The following is a 13861-nucleotide window of genomic DNA, read 5'->3' as shown; positions in this document are numbered from 1 at the left end:
TTTGATGGCTGCGAATTATGGGTCTGTGTAATACACCACAACGGGAACAAATCGTTCCGAGTTGTCCTCGCCGCTAAAGGTCACACCTTTTTTTCACGGTTCTAACGTTGACAGAAATTAAAATCTAATTCGGTGTGAATAATAACGCGGTTTAAATTACTGCACGCTTGGGAACGCATACATTTTCAGAAAATGGTGATTTAGCAACCCATTGTAACCCCCTGCATTTCTTGCAGATCTATACACCGCATATAGTTTCTTTGAAGGGATGCTATGTTAAAACTAACCGCTTTAACAAAAAAAAACCTACATTATTGATCTAACAGTAATGGCCAAAAAAGTCAATACCTTTTTAAAATTGCTGTATGTTCCTATAGCGAAAGTTTATTGTATTAAAAAAATATATATATATACAAAATAAGACATCTCTTGCAAAAGGGAAGGTGTGTCTCAACAGCGGGCTACCAACATAATAGAATTCATTTATTAACTCTCTCTTCCCTTGAGGCCGCATTCACCGACATCGATTTTGCGGCGCGTTGTAAAGGGGGAAGATAAAACGCGCTCACCCGCCATGGGGTCGGCTCCGGGCGAGAGTACGAATATCAGCGGGGCGCAGCAGCCTGAGTCGCTGAAGCTGCCCGCAAGGTCGAAGGTGGGCGGCTCGACGAATGTGCGGCCCACGCTCCTGACGATGAAGTCCTGGGCCGCGGGGACGATCTTGTCGGGACGGAAGCAGCGCAGCACGGCCATGCGGTCGAGCCCCGCCAGGAGGCCCCAGCCCTCGGGCAGCTCCTCCTCGTGCGGGCTCGCCGAGTCATACAGCCTCTTCCAGCGGCCCGCGTTGGCCTTCACGTCGTCCATCAGGCCGCGCAGGTTCGCGAGCGACGAGGCGCGCACCACCTCCGACCACGACTTGTCCGAGAGCCACTCGGGCGCGGGGTTCGGGTGCGGGTTCTCCAGTGCGACGCCGCCCGTCAGCAGGAACCGCCACGTGTCCTCGTCCACCTCACCGCGGCCCTTGAGGAGGCCGATGGTGAGCAGCAGCGAGAAGAGCAGCTTGTCCTTCTCGAAGAGCGAGCGGCACACGTTGTTGTAGATGCTCGCGGTGAAGTGCTCCACGATGTTCGCGATGCGCTCCTGCAGGTCCTCCGACTGCTTGCTGTGCGAGATCGAGGTCACGTAGAGGTTGATGTACCAGGTGAGGGAGTACTGGTACATCGGCTCGATGTTGGCCATATCTGAGATGCAAAAGAAGATGATAGAAGAGTGCTCGGCGACTGGCCTGTAGCCCATCCGGGTGTCGTCGATTTCCTTCTCGGTGGCCGTGGCGATGGTCTGCTTCTCCGAAATCTCCTCCGACAGCAGCTTGGAGGATGACAGGATTTCGATGGCCGTCTCATCCTCCAAAATATTTCCCCGCGAGCTCGACAAAACCTCCAGGATCTTGTCCTCGATCTCCTTTAGCTGCTTTTTGTTGGCAGCGCCCTCCAGAATCAGCTGGTTCTTCTTCTCCTCCAACTCCGGCTTCTCCTTGGCCGCCACAATCCCGAGCAGCTGATCTTCCAGCCCCATGGGCGTGATGACGAAGTTGAGGAGGCACACCTTGACGGCCACCTCGGGCAGGTAGTGTGGGTTGCGCAGGCACGTCGTGATGTAGAATCGGAAGTCGCGCGAGTACTCGACAACGCTCTCGCCGAGCCTGATGTACTCGACGCCCTGCTGCTTGAACGTCTGCTTGAGCAGGATGGGCTCCAGGACGGGGTCCAGCTCCTCGCCCACGTTCTCCAGGAGCACGGGCGTGCCGAACTGTACCGCGTTCTCCAGGACGCGCGCGTATGCGGCGTCCGACGGCTTGATGACCGACAAGTTGTTGCCCCGCTCCATGTTCCTGATCCACTTGTTGGCCTGTCCCTGCGGGTCGATGGCCAGCGGCCACCGCCGCGAGTTGGTCACGATGATGCCGTTGTCAATGGAGAACGAGTCGACGGGCAGCCCCGCGATCTGCCACGCGCGCACCGTCGTCGGGTCGCCCAGCGTGCCGCTCAGCGAAAACTCCTCCGAGCAGGGCACCTGCCGGCGGGCGCACAGCGCCTGCCACTCCCGCCGGCACTCGAGGCGGAAGTCGACGGCGAAGGCGCCGAGGTACGCGACGGTGCCGGCCGAGAGGAGCACGTCGCCTGTGAGGCTCGTGTAGCGCTCGCCTAGGAGGCGCGCCGCCTCCGTCCAGCGATCCTTCTCGCCACCCAGGCCGCCGATGAGCTTCTCGGCGCGCTCCAGCTTGCACGAGCACAGCTTGATGTTGGCCTCCAGCTCGCCCTTCTTGTGGTTCATGGCGTCGAACGTGTCGTTGAGGGCCTGCAGCTTGTCCTGCACCGCCTTGAGCTCGGCACGCTTGCCGTTCAGCTTGGTCATCTGCACGCTCAGCTCCGACTCGGCCTCGCGCAACCGCTGCTTCTTGGGCGCCACCACCTGCGTGCGTTGGTGAGAAAGTCGCCGTCATCGTCACTCTATCCGCTGCTGGTGCCGGCTTGGCATTTGTCCCATTTAGTGTGTTTTGAGTCAGGCAATCGTTTGATATTGTGCATAAGAAGTGTGTTTTATCACTGCAACATGGCGCTGACGTTCCTTGTGAATATTAAAAAATATCTCCTGTATGGTATCCATGCCACAGTCCTTTCCCCACCCCACTGGTTGAAAAATTCTGCTCTGGACTGTGATAGGGCTCAGGCTCTGGGAGGATGATGGGTTGATTTGACCCAGAATTAGACCCTCCTGACTAAGAGTCAAATGCTTAACCGCAGCACCGCCCAGCCCGCTTCTTCAACGTGCACATCATCATCATTGTTGTGCAAAGTCTCGGTTGTCTCACCTTGGCCACACGGTCGTATACCTCCATCGCCCGCACCCACTTGCAGAGTCCCTCACAGGCGGAGGACACGTTCTTGATGATGGACGGCTGGAAGTCCGGGTGGTCCACAAACTTCTCGCGGATGCGTTTCATGGCGGCCGCCGGGATGTTGTCCTTGTCGAAGGCCTTGAGGTTTTCCAGAAACTTCATGTCGCCCAGAAGCTTCTTCGACGGCCCCCAAAAGTCCTCGAGCATCTTGCCTAGTGGGACAGAGAGCGACGCGGGCGAGTGAGCCGATCATGCGTGGGTTTGGCGCCTGACCGATTTGTGAACCTCCCAAATGCACTGTGCCGCAAGGTGGCCAGGATAGGGCGAATCGGTTTATGACCCCGAGTCTTGTGCAGGCATTTTAGCGTTTTCCTCTACAAAAAACTCTTGTAGCACCTCTAGTGGCTGCAGGGGTCACGTGAAGAGATTGCATACAACACTAAATAACAATGAAAATTATTCAATCTTATACACATGCACACACAGAATTCAATGCATATATCACAAGTAAAAACAATAATTTAAGTCTATAAATAGACGCATCATAATATACCTACTGAGTAATGTTTCAAGCTACAAAGTGGCCTTTTATTCCCCAAAAGACAAAGATCCCCTGTATAGCCTTAACAGACTGTTGGGGCAAGTGCTGTTAACGAGCACCTATGAAGGCTGATACGGCACACAAAGGGGATGGGAGGCCCACACCACTCCCTGGCCGCCTTTGTCTCCCAAGTGGTGATGTTCAAACACTGCACCATTTGAGGTTCAGTCGACTTAGGGGAGGGCGAGGACCGGTTCAGATAATCATCACTGGTGTTGGCCATGAGCGAGAATCGTACTCTGGTCTCCAGGTTCGTAGCGCAGCGCGATGACTGCTACACTACCACCCCATTCACAATTGCACATCAGAGCCAAGCCAGCACAGGGCCAGCACAGCAGTGGTGGTTTGCTTTGGTATTATACAGAGCTGAGCTGTGCTGGTCTCACAAAACATCAGAATTTAGCCCGGGGGTCAAGCCGTGCTGGGACCAGGGCTAACGACGCAACGTGATGGCATCATGTACTTGCATCTTGACGTCGCTCGTGAACGTCAAGCGGCACGGCTTGGGCTTTTTGTGCAGTGGAAAAGCAACCCGCGCCTCCTGACCTGTGCTGCACTGGCTCGGAACAGCCCTAGCGCAGCTCAGATGTGCAAGTGGAATTTTTTTTTACCTCCCCTCCTTTATATGGTCCAGTTGCATCGGGACTATCCTCAGTGAATTGTGACACCCGGTTATGCAAGCCGCGCGACGAGGTTTTTTTTAGTTAAAACAAATTAAAAAAAGCGAAAAAAGATGTCCTACACGACCAAACCACGGCTTCCCGACGGCACCGAGGCTACGGTCGGCCCTCACCGGAGCCGCTAGGGTCGGGCTTGCGCTCCGCCTTGATGTTCTTCATGACGCAGATGCTCTCCATGACGAGCTTGACGGGGCCCGGCGGGTTCTGCATGGCCTTCACGACGGTGATGTCGGCCGGCTTGAGCGTGTTCAGGGCGGCCAGGGCAGACTCCAGCGCCGGCATGGCCTCCGCCAGGTCGCTCTCGCACTCGTCCTGCAAAGGCGACCCCCCCACGCCATGCTGGGAACTCGTGGAAAACTTTTCGTGGTGCGTTTTATTCGGCAGTCAAGCGTTGTGTGCCCCGCAGTGGCGAACCACAAAGTTAAGATCTCACCACAGTCGGGAGATTAGCAAGATACAATTCATGCCCAAATAGGTCAATGGGCAACTTTGCACCTCCTTAGTTGACCTGCCTCCTTGCTTGAGATGTCTTTAAAACACTGCCTCTTTGTGATCATTCATAAATCCTTCGATTGAGATGTCAGGATAGATACGAGCGAGCCATTAACACGTCAAGTCTCATTCAGAACAATCACAACGCCTGTTGACTTATGACAGAGTCGCTCACAACTCATCGCGATGGGAGGGAACATACAACCTCCCGAACACAAGTCGAGCACAATACGTACGACCTCTGTTGTGCATATTTTCAGATTCACATAATCCATTGTAATTTATAGGACTACATTAACCCCCCTCTGGTCTTCGCACCTGATAGACTCACAGTGTTGACATCACCATCACTATATTTAAGACCCAATGATGCTGGTTGTAATCACGAGCGGAACGTGGTACTCAAATTTTCAATGCTCTGTGGGTTTACTCTCCAACACACCAATGGACTGAAGCACTAATTGGCATGTTTTGTTTATGTGACAAAACCTTACTAATTTGCTGTGTCGGGTGGTGGTGGGTTAACGATACATTTATATTTGCGCAATCTAACCCATAAAACCTTTATTATGGATCTCTTTACCAATAGAACTGTTTGCTGCTGGCCGCTTGGCGTATTTAGCTTTTGACACCTGTGCTCAGCGACCGCTATGAAAATAAAATACTGCCGCAGAACCTCTCGGCCGGATGCTGGGGCGTATTTAATTTAACAGCTGATTGAATATTTCATGAAATATTTCATATGAAGCCCTGTGGTCCCACCCGTGCCTCACCTTGATGGCCTTCGCCGCGGCCGCCGCCTCATTTGCCACGGCCTCATCGGCCGCCACCAGCTCCTTCTTGGCGTCCACCTCCACCGTGTCCTGCTCGATCTTCACCATCATCTTCTCGGTCTCGGCCGAGGTCTTGATGAGCTCTGGCTGAAGATCAGTCAGCTCCTTCTGCATCACCGACACCTGTGTGCGACCACCGATAGGTTCGTCAGCGTCAACAGCTGTGATCGATCCACTGCCGGATGAAGGACTCCTGCAAGCCGCTGTCATCTGTCATGATCCTGCGATGTATTGAAAGCACCCGGGATGATGTTCGCACGGAGATGGAGCGATCAAATCCGTTTATTTGCAGGGGTGAGATGGATTGTGCCATTGCAGGGCCATGAAGAATGGCAATAGCATGGAGATGCCTTCACCTAGCAGTGGATAATGCACTCAGCGCTTGCACACACAATTAATTAATCACTCCATCTCCGTGGCCGACGTGCTCTCAGACACGTTCCACTCCTTGGTTGCCACTCTGTTATTACTTTTGACAATCGGCCAGCATCCCTCTAGCAACGTATCCTGCTCAAGCCACATTACTTTTATTAACAGCTATGAGGAGGTTAATAACAAACTCAACTAAACTATTTTTTGTCATTTTACCAGGTAAGGCCCACTGAGTCATTAGCTTCTTTTTCCATAAGCGACATGGCCGCCAACGATAGCTCAACGAAGTGGCTCATCATCGCCGTCGCGTGGACATTAGCAATTTACAGCGGGAGTCGCGCGGCGGACCTGCGATGCGGCGAACTGCAGCTTGTCGAGGCCCACAACGTAGCGGTTGCGCATGAGGGACACCTCCTGCCGCTTGGAGTTGAGCAGAGCCTTGAAGGTGAGGATGAGCTCCAGGTAGGACGTGGGCGTCACGTAGTTGTGCCGCCGCATCACTGAGAAGTACCTCTCCGACAGCTGCGACACGCTCTCGTGGAAGTACTTGCACATCCACACGACCCTGGCGCACGGGAGAGGGCGGCAGGGTCAGCGAGGGCTGCCGTGGCGGGGGACGAGATCGGAGATTCTTCCCAGCGCACTGTCCGTCGATCGTCATCCACAACAGGTGGTTGTGGATGACAGTAAATTAAATTAACGCAACACAGCCAGTCAGAGTTAATCCTCATGATCCCATGGGAAATATAGGCTGTGAATAAAGGTTGAACATTTACGGATTCATATCTTGAAAGGATGTATGTTGAACTTCTTTCGCATTGTATGCAGCCAACCGTGCAAAACGTAGCCAACCGTGCTAATGGTAGTATCTAGGCATATTTACTTCTGATTTTTATTCGATCCAGACTTCATGGAATGCATAGATTAACCTCCCGATAGCATGCTCCATGAAATTAGAATATTTGCCATGAAAACAGTGGAAAAAAGTATGTACAGCCCATATCTATATACAATTCAGCATTGTTCAATGCATTCTTTTCATAGGCAATAATCCCTTTAGTATTTTGGCGTGCAAAAACGAAAACCCTGACGTCAATGACAATTGGATTGCCAGATGATGGACACTAGATTAAGGTCACAGAGAAGATGCCATTAAAATAATTTATCACTGCAATTTTCACGATATAAGTGCTTTTTTGACACAATGCATCGAATTCAAAAAGAGGACATGGCCATTTTCCCAATGTTATTGTCAACCGATAATGGTGTTTGACCCACACACGAGGGCAGGAGTACAGATCGAGCAGTGATGCTGCATTCTGCACAATAACTCTACAATTGCTGAAAAAATAGTTTGATTCCGGCCACAGTATTACTGATCGTGTCTGTCTCGTTTGACAAGTCTACAGTTTCCCATATACAAACCAGCATTAGCCAGTGCTAAGCTCCTACAGTGGTCCTTAGCCAGTGGTACAACGTCCACGTTATTATGATGGGGACTAGTAGCTAACTTCCTACAAAAGTATTAGTTTTGCAGACCCTGGAGGTATGAGCTCGATGAGCACGGTTGGCTGCGTACAGTGCGAAATAAGTTCAACATATCATACCTGTCAACCCCTGATCAGTGCCTACCTTATTACAGACCTATTCAGGCTTTATTGGTCACCCGTGCCCTTATAAATCTCAACGTTCATCCTACAAAGTCCCATCACAAGGGAGAAACACAAAGACAAAACAAAAAGGGCTGTACACCTTATGGAACTGAAAACTCTATTTCCCTGTACAAGAATACGGGTAAATCGTATGGGTTGACAGGTATGACATACATACAAGCATTGTGACCTTCCGATTGAGAGTCAATACTGTGCCCCGGCCTTCTACCTGCAGTCAATTGCAATGCGGCACTGCCTCGACTTGGTGTATAAGCTGGAGAGGCTTCAAAGTCTGAGCAGCCATACTGGATAGAGGCACCCATACCAGTCAGGTACGCAGCAAGAGGCGAGACAAAATGTGCTCCACCAACCTGCACCGACCAGCGTGGTGAAGTACGGTCAACCAACTCTGCAACCCCCATGGTTGACGCGACCCGCCCCACCCAGGTATACATATGTAGTGATGTTAAATGGATCACTACGGCGAGTAGCCCTGAGTGCCGTAGAAATGGGCAGAGGCTAATACACCGTGCAGTACCATACAATGGGCCACTAGGGGCATGGTACTGGGTGCTCGCAGAAGAAAGCCAGATGAGTCCTACCGACAGAGTAGGGGATAACAGCCTCCGCGAGCGCCGCAGGTAATCGCCACGGAGTCGGCCACTGGGGGAGTGGTGGGAGCGGCTGGCGGTAGGGGGCATGGGAGGACGAGTCACCCAGGCACCAGGTTAAGCACGTGATGGGCCAGGGTGAGGAATGTGGGCCAAAGGTGAACGAGGGGACACGGGAAGAGTAGCTGAGAATGTCTGGAGAGTTCCCGAAGGGGGCGTGGTTAAGGGCGGAGCCAGAGAGGGAACAGGTGCAGTGTAGTCTGGAACCGTCGGGAATATTCCAGAAGTAGGCGCGGCTGAGGGTGGAGCCAGGCCGCGCCGAGAGAGATAAAAGGGAAGCCCCGATCTGTGATCGAGGCTGTCCGCAGGTGAAGTGGAATCTAAGTGCTACGTCTTCATCTTAGTCCCCGTCTTTCACATCGTGGGTCAGGCAGCACATTGGCTGCTCTGACCTGATTAAAGTCATCCCGTATGCGAGAGAAATAGGTGTATTGTGGTCCTATGCGTAACAAGCGTGAGAATAGGTGTATTTAGTCCCTGTGTAATGGTGTTGCATAAAGTGTAGAATAGACGTTGTTGCCTCCTAAATATTGTATCTGAATGACTCACTATACATATACAACAACAGCAACAACCACAATTCGCCACTAAGTGGCAGTGATGTGTCACCACGGCGCTTGCGCCAGGCTAAGTGCACTTTGAGGCAATGTCAAGGGTCCATTGGCTCGCGAACAGGAGGTCACGGCACGGACCCAGGTGTTATGGGTTGCCTGACTGGGAAGACTGGTAGACACATATGTAAGGGTGTTATAAAGCATCCTGAGCAAAACAGCATAAAACAGCAGAGCTTTTACATGGACAGGGGGTGGGAACATGTGAGAGGGAGGAGGGGAGGCAAGCACGGATCAGTTGAGAGCAGGGGCAAGGGGGAGAGAGAGAGGAGGGGGAAGCAGGACAAGATGGCGGCCGAGACTGGGAGCTGGACATGTCAACAAAGAGAGCCCTTTCCCCGTGTGCTGAGCCTCTGTGTTCCTTTTTACACATATATACACAATATATACACAATATACACACAAGATGAACACGGCGTGTGAATGAATGATGCGGGGCCTTCACTCTTTGCGCACGGCGTCCTCCAGCTCCACGTCCCGCAGGAACTTGTGGGCCACCATCTCCAGGGCGTCCGCGGGCCATGCCTGGAACCAGTCGATGGTGCAGCAGTTGATGAGCGACGGGAACATGCGCAGCCGGTTCCGGAAGGCGTCGCCGATCGGGCTCATCGCTGTGGGGGGGACAGTGGCGAGAGCATGACCCGAGCGCGCGCGTGGCCCCAGTTCGACATCTCGGCTCGTAGGGTTATGCAGCTGTCGCCGCGTCGTACGCAATGAGGCAGCGCTGCTTCGCTCGTTTGGGAAAAGGGGCCACTGGGATAGCCCCACTTCTTGGAAATGTTTGGCGTGGCATCAGCCAGGGTAGGCTGGAGGTAGTGGTTGGCACGGTGGTGGGTGCGCTGCGCACGACGCCCGGGGAGCCGAGTTGAAAACCCCACCAAATTCTACGCTTCCCATTCGCCAACACGCACTGCCTAGTGGAGTGATGTATAGGTCACACAAACGAGTCGTATGTCAAGGAGAGGCCTTTGTCCAGCAGTGCACTGACGCAGGACTGTTAACTATAAGCAATCGCTTATTTTTACATGTTGGGCAGTAACACAACATTCAATCAAGACACAATAAATTGTGTTGCGTTTTACTACAGCCGTGCAATTTAAAGGCACAATGTGCCGAGATTACATTGTAAATTAGTTCTCAATTTTTGGAGATCCTAATCCCGTGCAGTGTAGCATTGCACATTGAAATTGGTGAGAATTAATTTGGTAACGGGATGGAAAACTGCTTCTGGAAGCAATGCTTATCAGTGAAAAAAAAATTTTTAGTCAATGAATAGATTTATATTTTCACATACATTTGTATTAAAGTGGGGAGTGTTAGTATCATGGTTAGTCCGACGACTCTAGTTCGATTCACACTCACGGCCAACATTGGTGACGAATATCTGACCTGGTTCTGGGCCTCCCCTGGGGTCGACTCAACCTTAAATGAGTACCAGTTGTTGTGTGTAAACGCACAAACAATGGTGGCCGGGTGTGGTGCTGGCCACCCTCCTCCTTGTGTACCATGTTTGTCTTTCCTAGGTGCTCGCTCACAACACTTGCCCCAACAGCCTGTTGAGGCTAAAGGGGGGATCTTTTTCTTTGTTGCAGTTAAGGGGCTTTCTAGATGGGGATCAGAGGGTAGTGACTTGACCTTGCGGAAGCGCGTTCGACACCTAATGCAGAGGTTCACGGTTAGAATCCATCGGCCCACTGAGCTACGTAGCTATTTTTTTAGAAATGACCAGGCCACAAATTATAGCTTGACAAAGTGGCATACGATGTGGAAATGTATTGCAGCCAAATACTCTAAACGCACGTTTCAAAATGGGGAGAGAAAAACCAGAGGACCCGGGGAAAAATCCACACGACCACGTGGAGAGAGAACATGCAAACTCAGTAGGTGTCAGGGTCGGGATCGAGCCCACGACTTCCTGTATACCTGGCGAGGTCGTTAACATCTCGCTACCGTGGTGCCTCGAAAGTCAGACCATCTGGCTTTGGAAAGAGCGAGGGGGGCCGCTTACCCAGCACGATGTGCAGGTTGGCGCGCACGCGCTCGACGAAGTAATTGTACATGGCGAGCGGCGTCGCATCCACCTTGCGTCCCTCGAGCCGCGCCACCGCCTGCATGCGCTCCACAATCTCGGCGCGCTCGTCCGCCGCGAGCATGTTGGGCACGTCGCCCGCGTTGAGCAGCATGTTCACGTCCTCCACGAAGCCCTCGTCCTTAATCTGCGTGTCGCTGCGGAACGCGAGCGAGCGACGGACAGTCTGTGTGAGTGTGTGTCGGTGTGTGACGGTGTGTGTGTGTCGATATGTGTGTGTATTGATCTCTTTGTGTGTGTCGGTCTGTGTGTGTGTGTCGGTCTTTGTGTGTGTGTTTCAGTATGTCTTTGTGTGTCGGTTTTTGTGTCGGTCTCAGCGCTTACTTGAATCACTTCTATCTCGCAAAGTCAAGCAAGGGCTCGTGCTGACTAGAATAAACTGGGCAGTATGGTATAGATGTATAACGTTTGACCCCTGGCCGAGGTAAAACATATACACTCAGCTGCCCCTGCCCAATCACTATCCAAACCACCCCTCTCATTCAGCGCCGCGGCGCCAAGATGTAACCGCAGCCCCACCGCCACCCCACCAACCCCCTTCCTTACCACCACATAACCCCACCGCCCCGCCACCACCACGGACATCAACACCAGATAACACTTCCATGCCACCATCATGGCTCCCTGCCACCACTTAACTGCACTGCCACGCCATCACCACCAACATCAGGACATGTATTTATACTGGAGGAATCCGATGAGCTATGAAGCTCTTTTTGACAGATGCCCAGTCCAGGCGGATAAGAACGTTACAACAAACACTACACAACAACACGATAGGAGTGCAAAGTACAAGAAAGGTAGACAAATCACCCAAACACAAACAAATACAACACTAAACCATCCTACCAAGCAAAGCCCACTGAGGTGTGAACTTATTTTTCAAAAGAGACCTGGCCACAAATGATAGCTCAACAAAGTGGCTTATCATTTGGACATTTTTAGCAGTTAATTAATCTAAATACGCATGTTTCCAAATGTGGACGGAAAAACCGGAGGACCAGGAGAAAAAAATCCACGTGACCCCGGGGAGGACATTCAAACTCCAAATATACATAGCCCTGCCACCCCACCACCCCACCACTCCTCCACCACCACCACACAACCCCGCCACCTCCGGCCTCCCCTTGACTCCATGCCGTCGCTGCACCTGAAGAGGAAGACGGTGGCCTTGCCATCGACGCCCGCCTTGCGCGTGACGCGCTTTAGGTCCTCCCTCCATTCAGCGGCGCCGTACCCGCGCGTTAACTCGATCTGGAAGAGATCCTGGCCGGCCATGAAGGCGGCGAGGCGCGCCACGCTCCGTCGCCCGCTGCCCCCGATGCCGACGAGCAGTGCGTGGCCGCCGTCCTGGGCGAGCACGCGCGACACGCGTGACACATGCTCGATGGCAAACTTGAACAGGACGAGTGGCATGGGCGCCTTGCTCACGTTGTTGTACTCCTGCGGCGGGGCGGGTGAGAGGGGGCGCCAGACGGGCGGTGAGTATGTGTGGTGGACAAACCCAGCAGTGCGCGTTGTTGCTGTTGTGGAGCATGTCTGTTGATAGGGTGTTCCGTCGCTGTTCGCGAACTTGCTGTCCGCGAGGTCTGGCTATCCGCGAATAGAATATGGGAATCTTGATTTGAAGATTTCGTGACTGCAGGAATCCATACTCTTTGGTTCTGTCGGTAAAGTCACGTAGGTAGAAAAAATAATAATAATAATAATAGAATACGACGTTTCGATCGCAACACAAGCGGTCGTCCTCAGGCGGGAAAAAAATAATCTAGCAGTAGAACTGCTGAGTATAGAATCTGGGACTCGGAGATTGCATCGAGAGAGAGACAGAAAGAAAGTGATGAGATAAAGTCATGAGAGATAAAGCGTTGAGATGAAGGCGAGTTCATTCATAAACAATTATTGAATACGTTAATATTGATTTATTTTATGTGTATTAGAACCCATTTGTATTTTTGCATTATTATGGTCATTTCCATATATTTATTTATTTAAGGAAATTCATTAAAAGATATGTTTCCATAGGTCAATATCATTATCCACGAAATTTCATGAGCATCTCCGGTACGTACCTCTCGCGAACAGCGAGGGAATACTGCATAGCATATACAACACACATCTCCATTCTGTGTCTCTATGAAAGAAAAAATATTTTAGTCGTCAGCCAATTGTCTATTCCAGACCAATATTATCCAGCAGCATTTGTTTAAGTGAGCAAACTTTGCACAGATTATAATCATTAATTTCAGCTTGTTGTCCTTCCCCTGTACCTCCGATTAGCACGGTCGGCTACGTACGGTGCGAAATAATTTCAACAAACATACGTACGAAAAATAAGAATAGGTTTTACCCTTTCTGGCAATAAAATAGGTATTATGTTATCGCTTTTCCCCCCAAGCTATAAATGCACTGACACCTGCATTGGCTTTGTGTTGTTCGCGTTTTGGCGTTCTCTGGTCGGACACCGGTGAGACTAGGCCATAAAGAGTACGGTTAACCAACTCTCTCTACCCCATGACCTACGCAACCCACACCCTCCCCCCCCCAGCGCACCTCCAGGTAGTGCTCCATGAGGGACGTGAGCTTCTTGAGGTCGGCGATCTCCTGGTAGGGCCGCGGGTCGGCGTCCGGCTGAGCGTAGTCGCCGAAGAAGAGGCCCCGCACGTGCTCGTCGGCCAGCTTGCCCGTCGGCGTCAGGTGGCTCAGCACCTTGTCCACGCTCTGCTTGAAGTAGCTGGACGTGGTCTCGCGGACGACGTCGAAGAACGTGGCGCGATCGCCACCGTCGATGAGGCGGTCGTAGAAAACGCGGTAAACCTCGTGGATCCAGAGGCGCACCAGCCTCTCTCCATCCTGCGACGCACACGCCGATCGGTCATGAGCCCACGCCGTGTTCCTTGGAGTTCAGCCCTTTCCCGTTCCGGGACGTATGCAAGTCGCAGGGTGGGTCCCCCTGTTCAC

At 52.1% G+C, this 13861-nt stretch overlaps 1 protein-coding gene across 1 annotated transcript in view; it reads right to left on the bottom strand.

Moving 5' to 3' along the window:
* DNAH3 (dynein axonemal heavy chain 3) overlaps positions 1–13861 on the bottom strand; it is a 142443-nt gene that overhangs the window by 37309 nt on the left and 91273 nt on the right. The window contains exons 46-54 of the mRNA XM_078611111.1: positions 13454–13753; positions 12051–12343; positions 10820–11037; positions 9257–9422; positions 6226–6442; positions 5446–5628; positions 4294–4492; positions 2873–3111; positions 570–2472 (exon numbers count right to left, since the gene is read on the bottom strand). Coding sequence (XP_078467237.1) covers positions 570–2472; positions 2873–3111; positions 4294–4492; positions 5446–5628; positions 6226–6442; positions 9257–9422; positions 10820–11037; positions 12051–12343; positions 13454–13753 — 3718 coding nt within the window. The remainder of the gene's footprint in view (positions 1–569; positions 2473–2872; positions 3112–4293; positions 4493–5445; positions 5629–6225; positions 6443–9256; positions 9423–10819; positions 11038–12050; positions 12344–13453; positions 13754–13861) is intronic.

Source organism: Lampetra planeri, chromosome 35 (genome assembly GCF_965212315.1).
Source record: "Lampetra planeri chromosome 35, kcLamPlan1.2.h2, whole genome shotgun sequence".
Lineage (NCBI taxonomy): Eukaryota > Metazoa > Chordata > Hyperoartia > Petromyzontiformes > Petromyzontidae > Lampetra > Lampetra planeri.
Note: the sequence above shows the minus strand (reverse complement) of the source record. Positions and strands in the feature narration are given on the sequence as shown.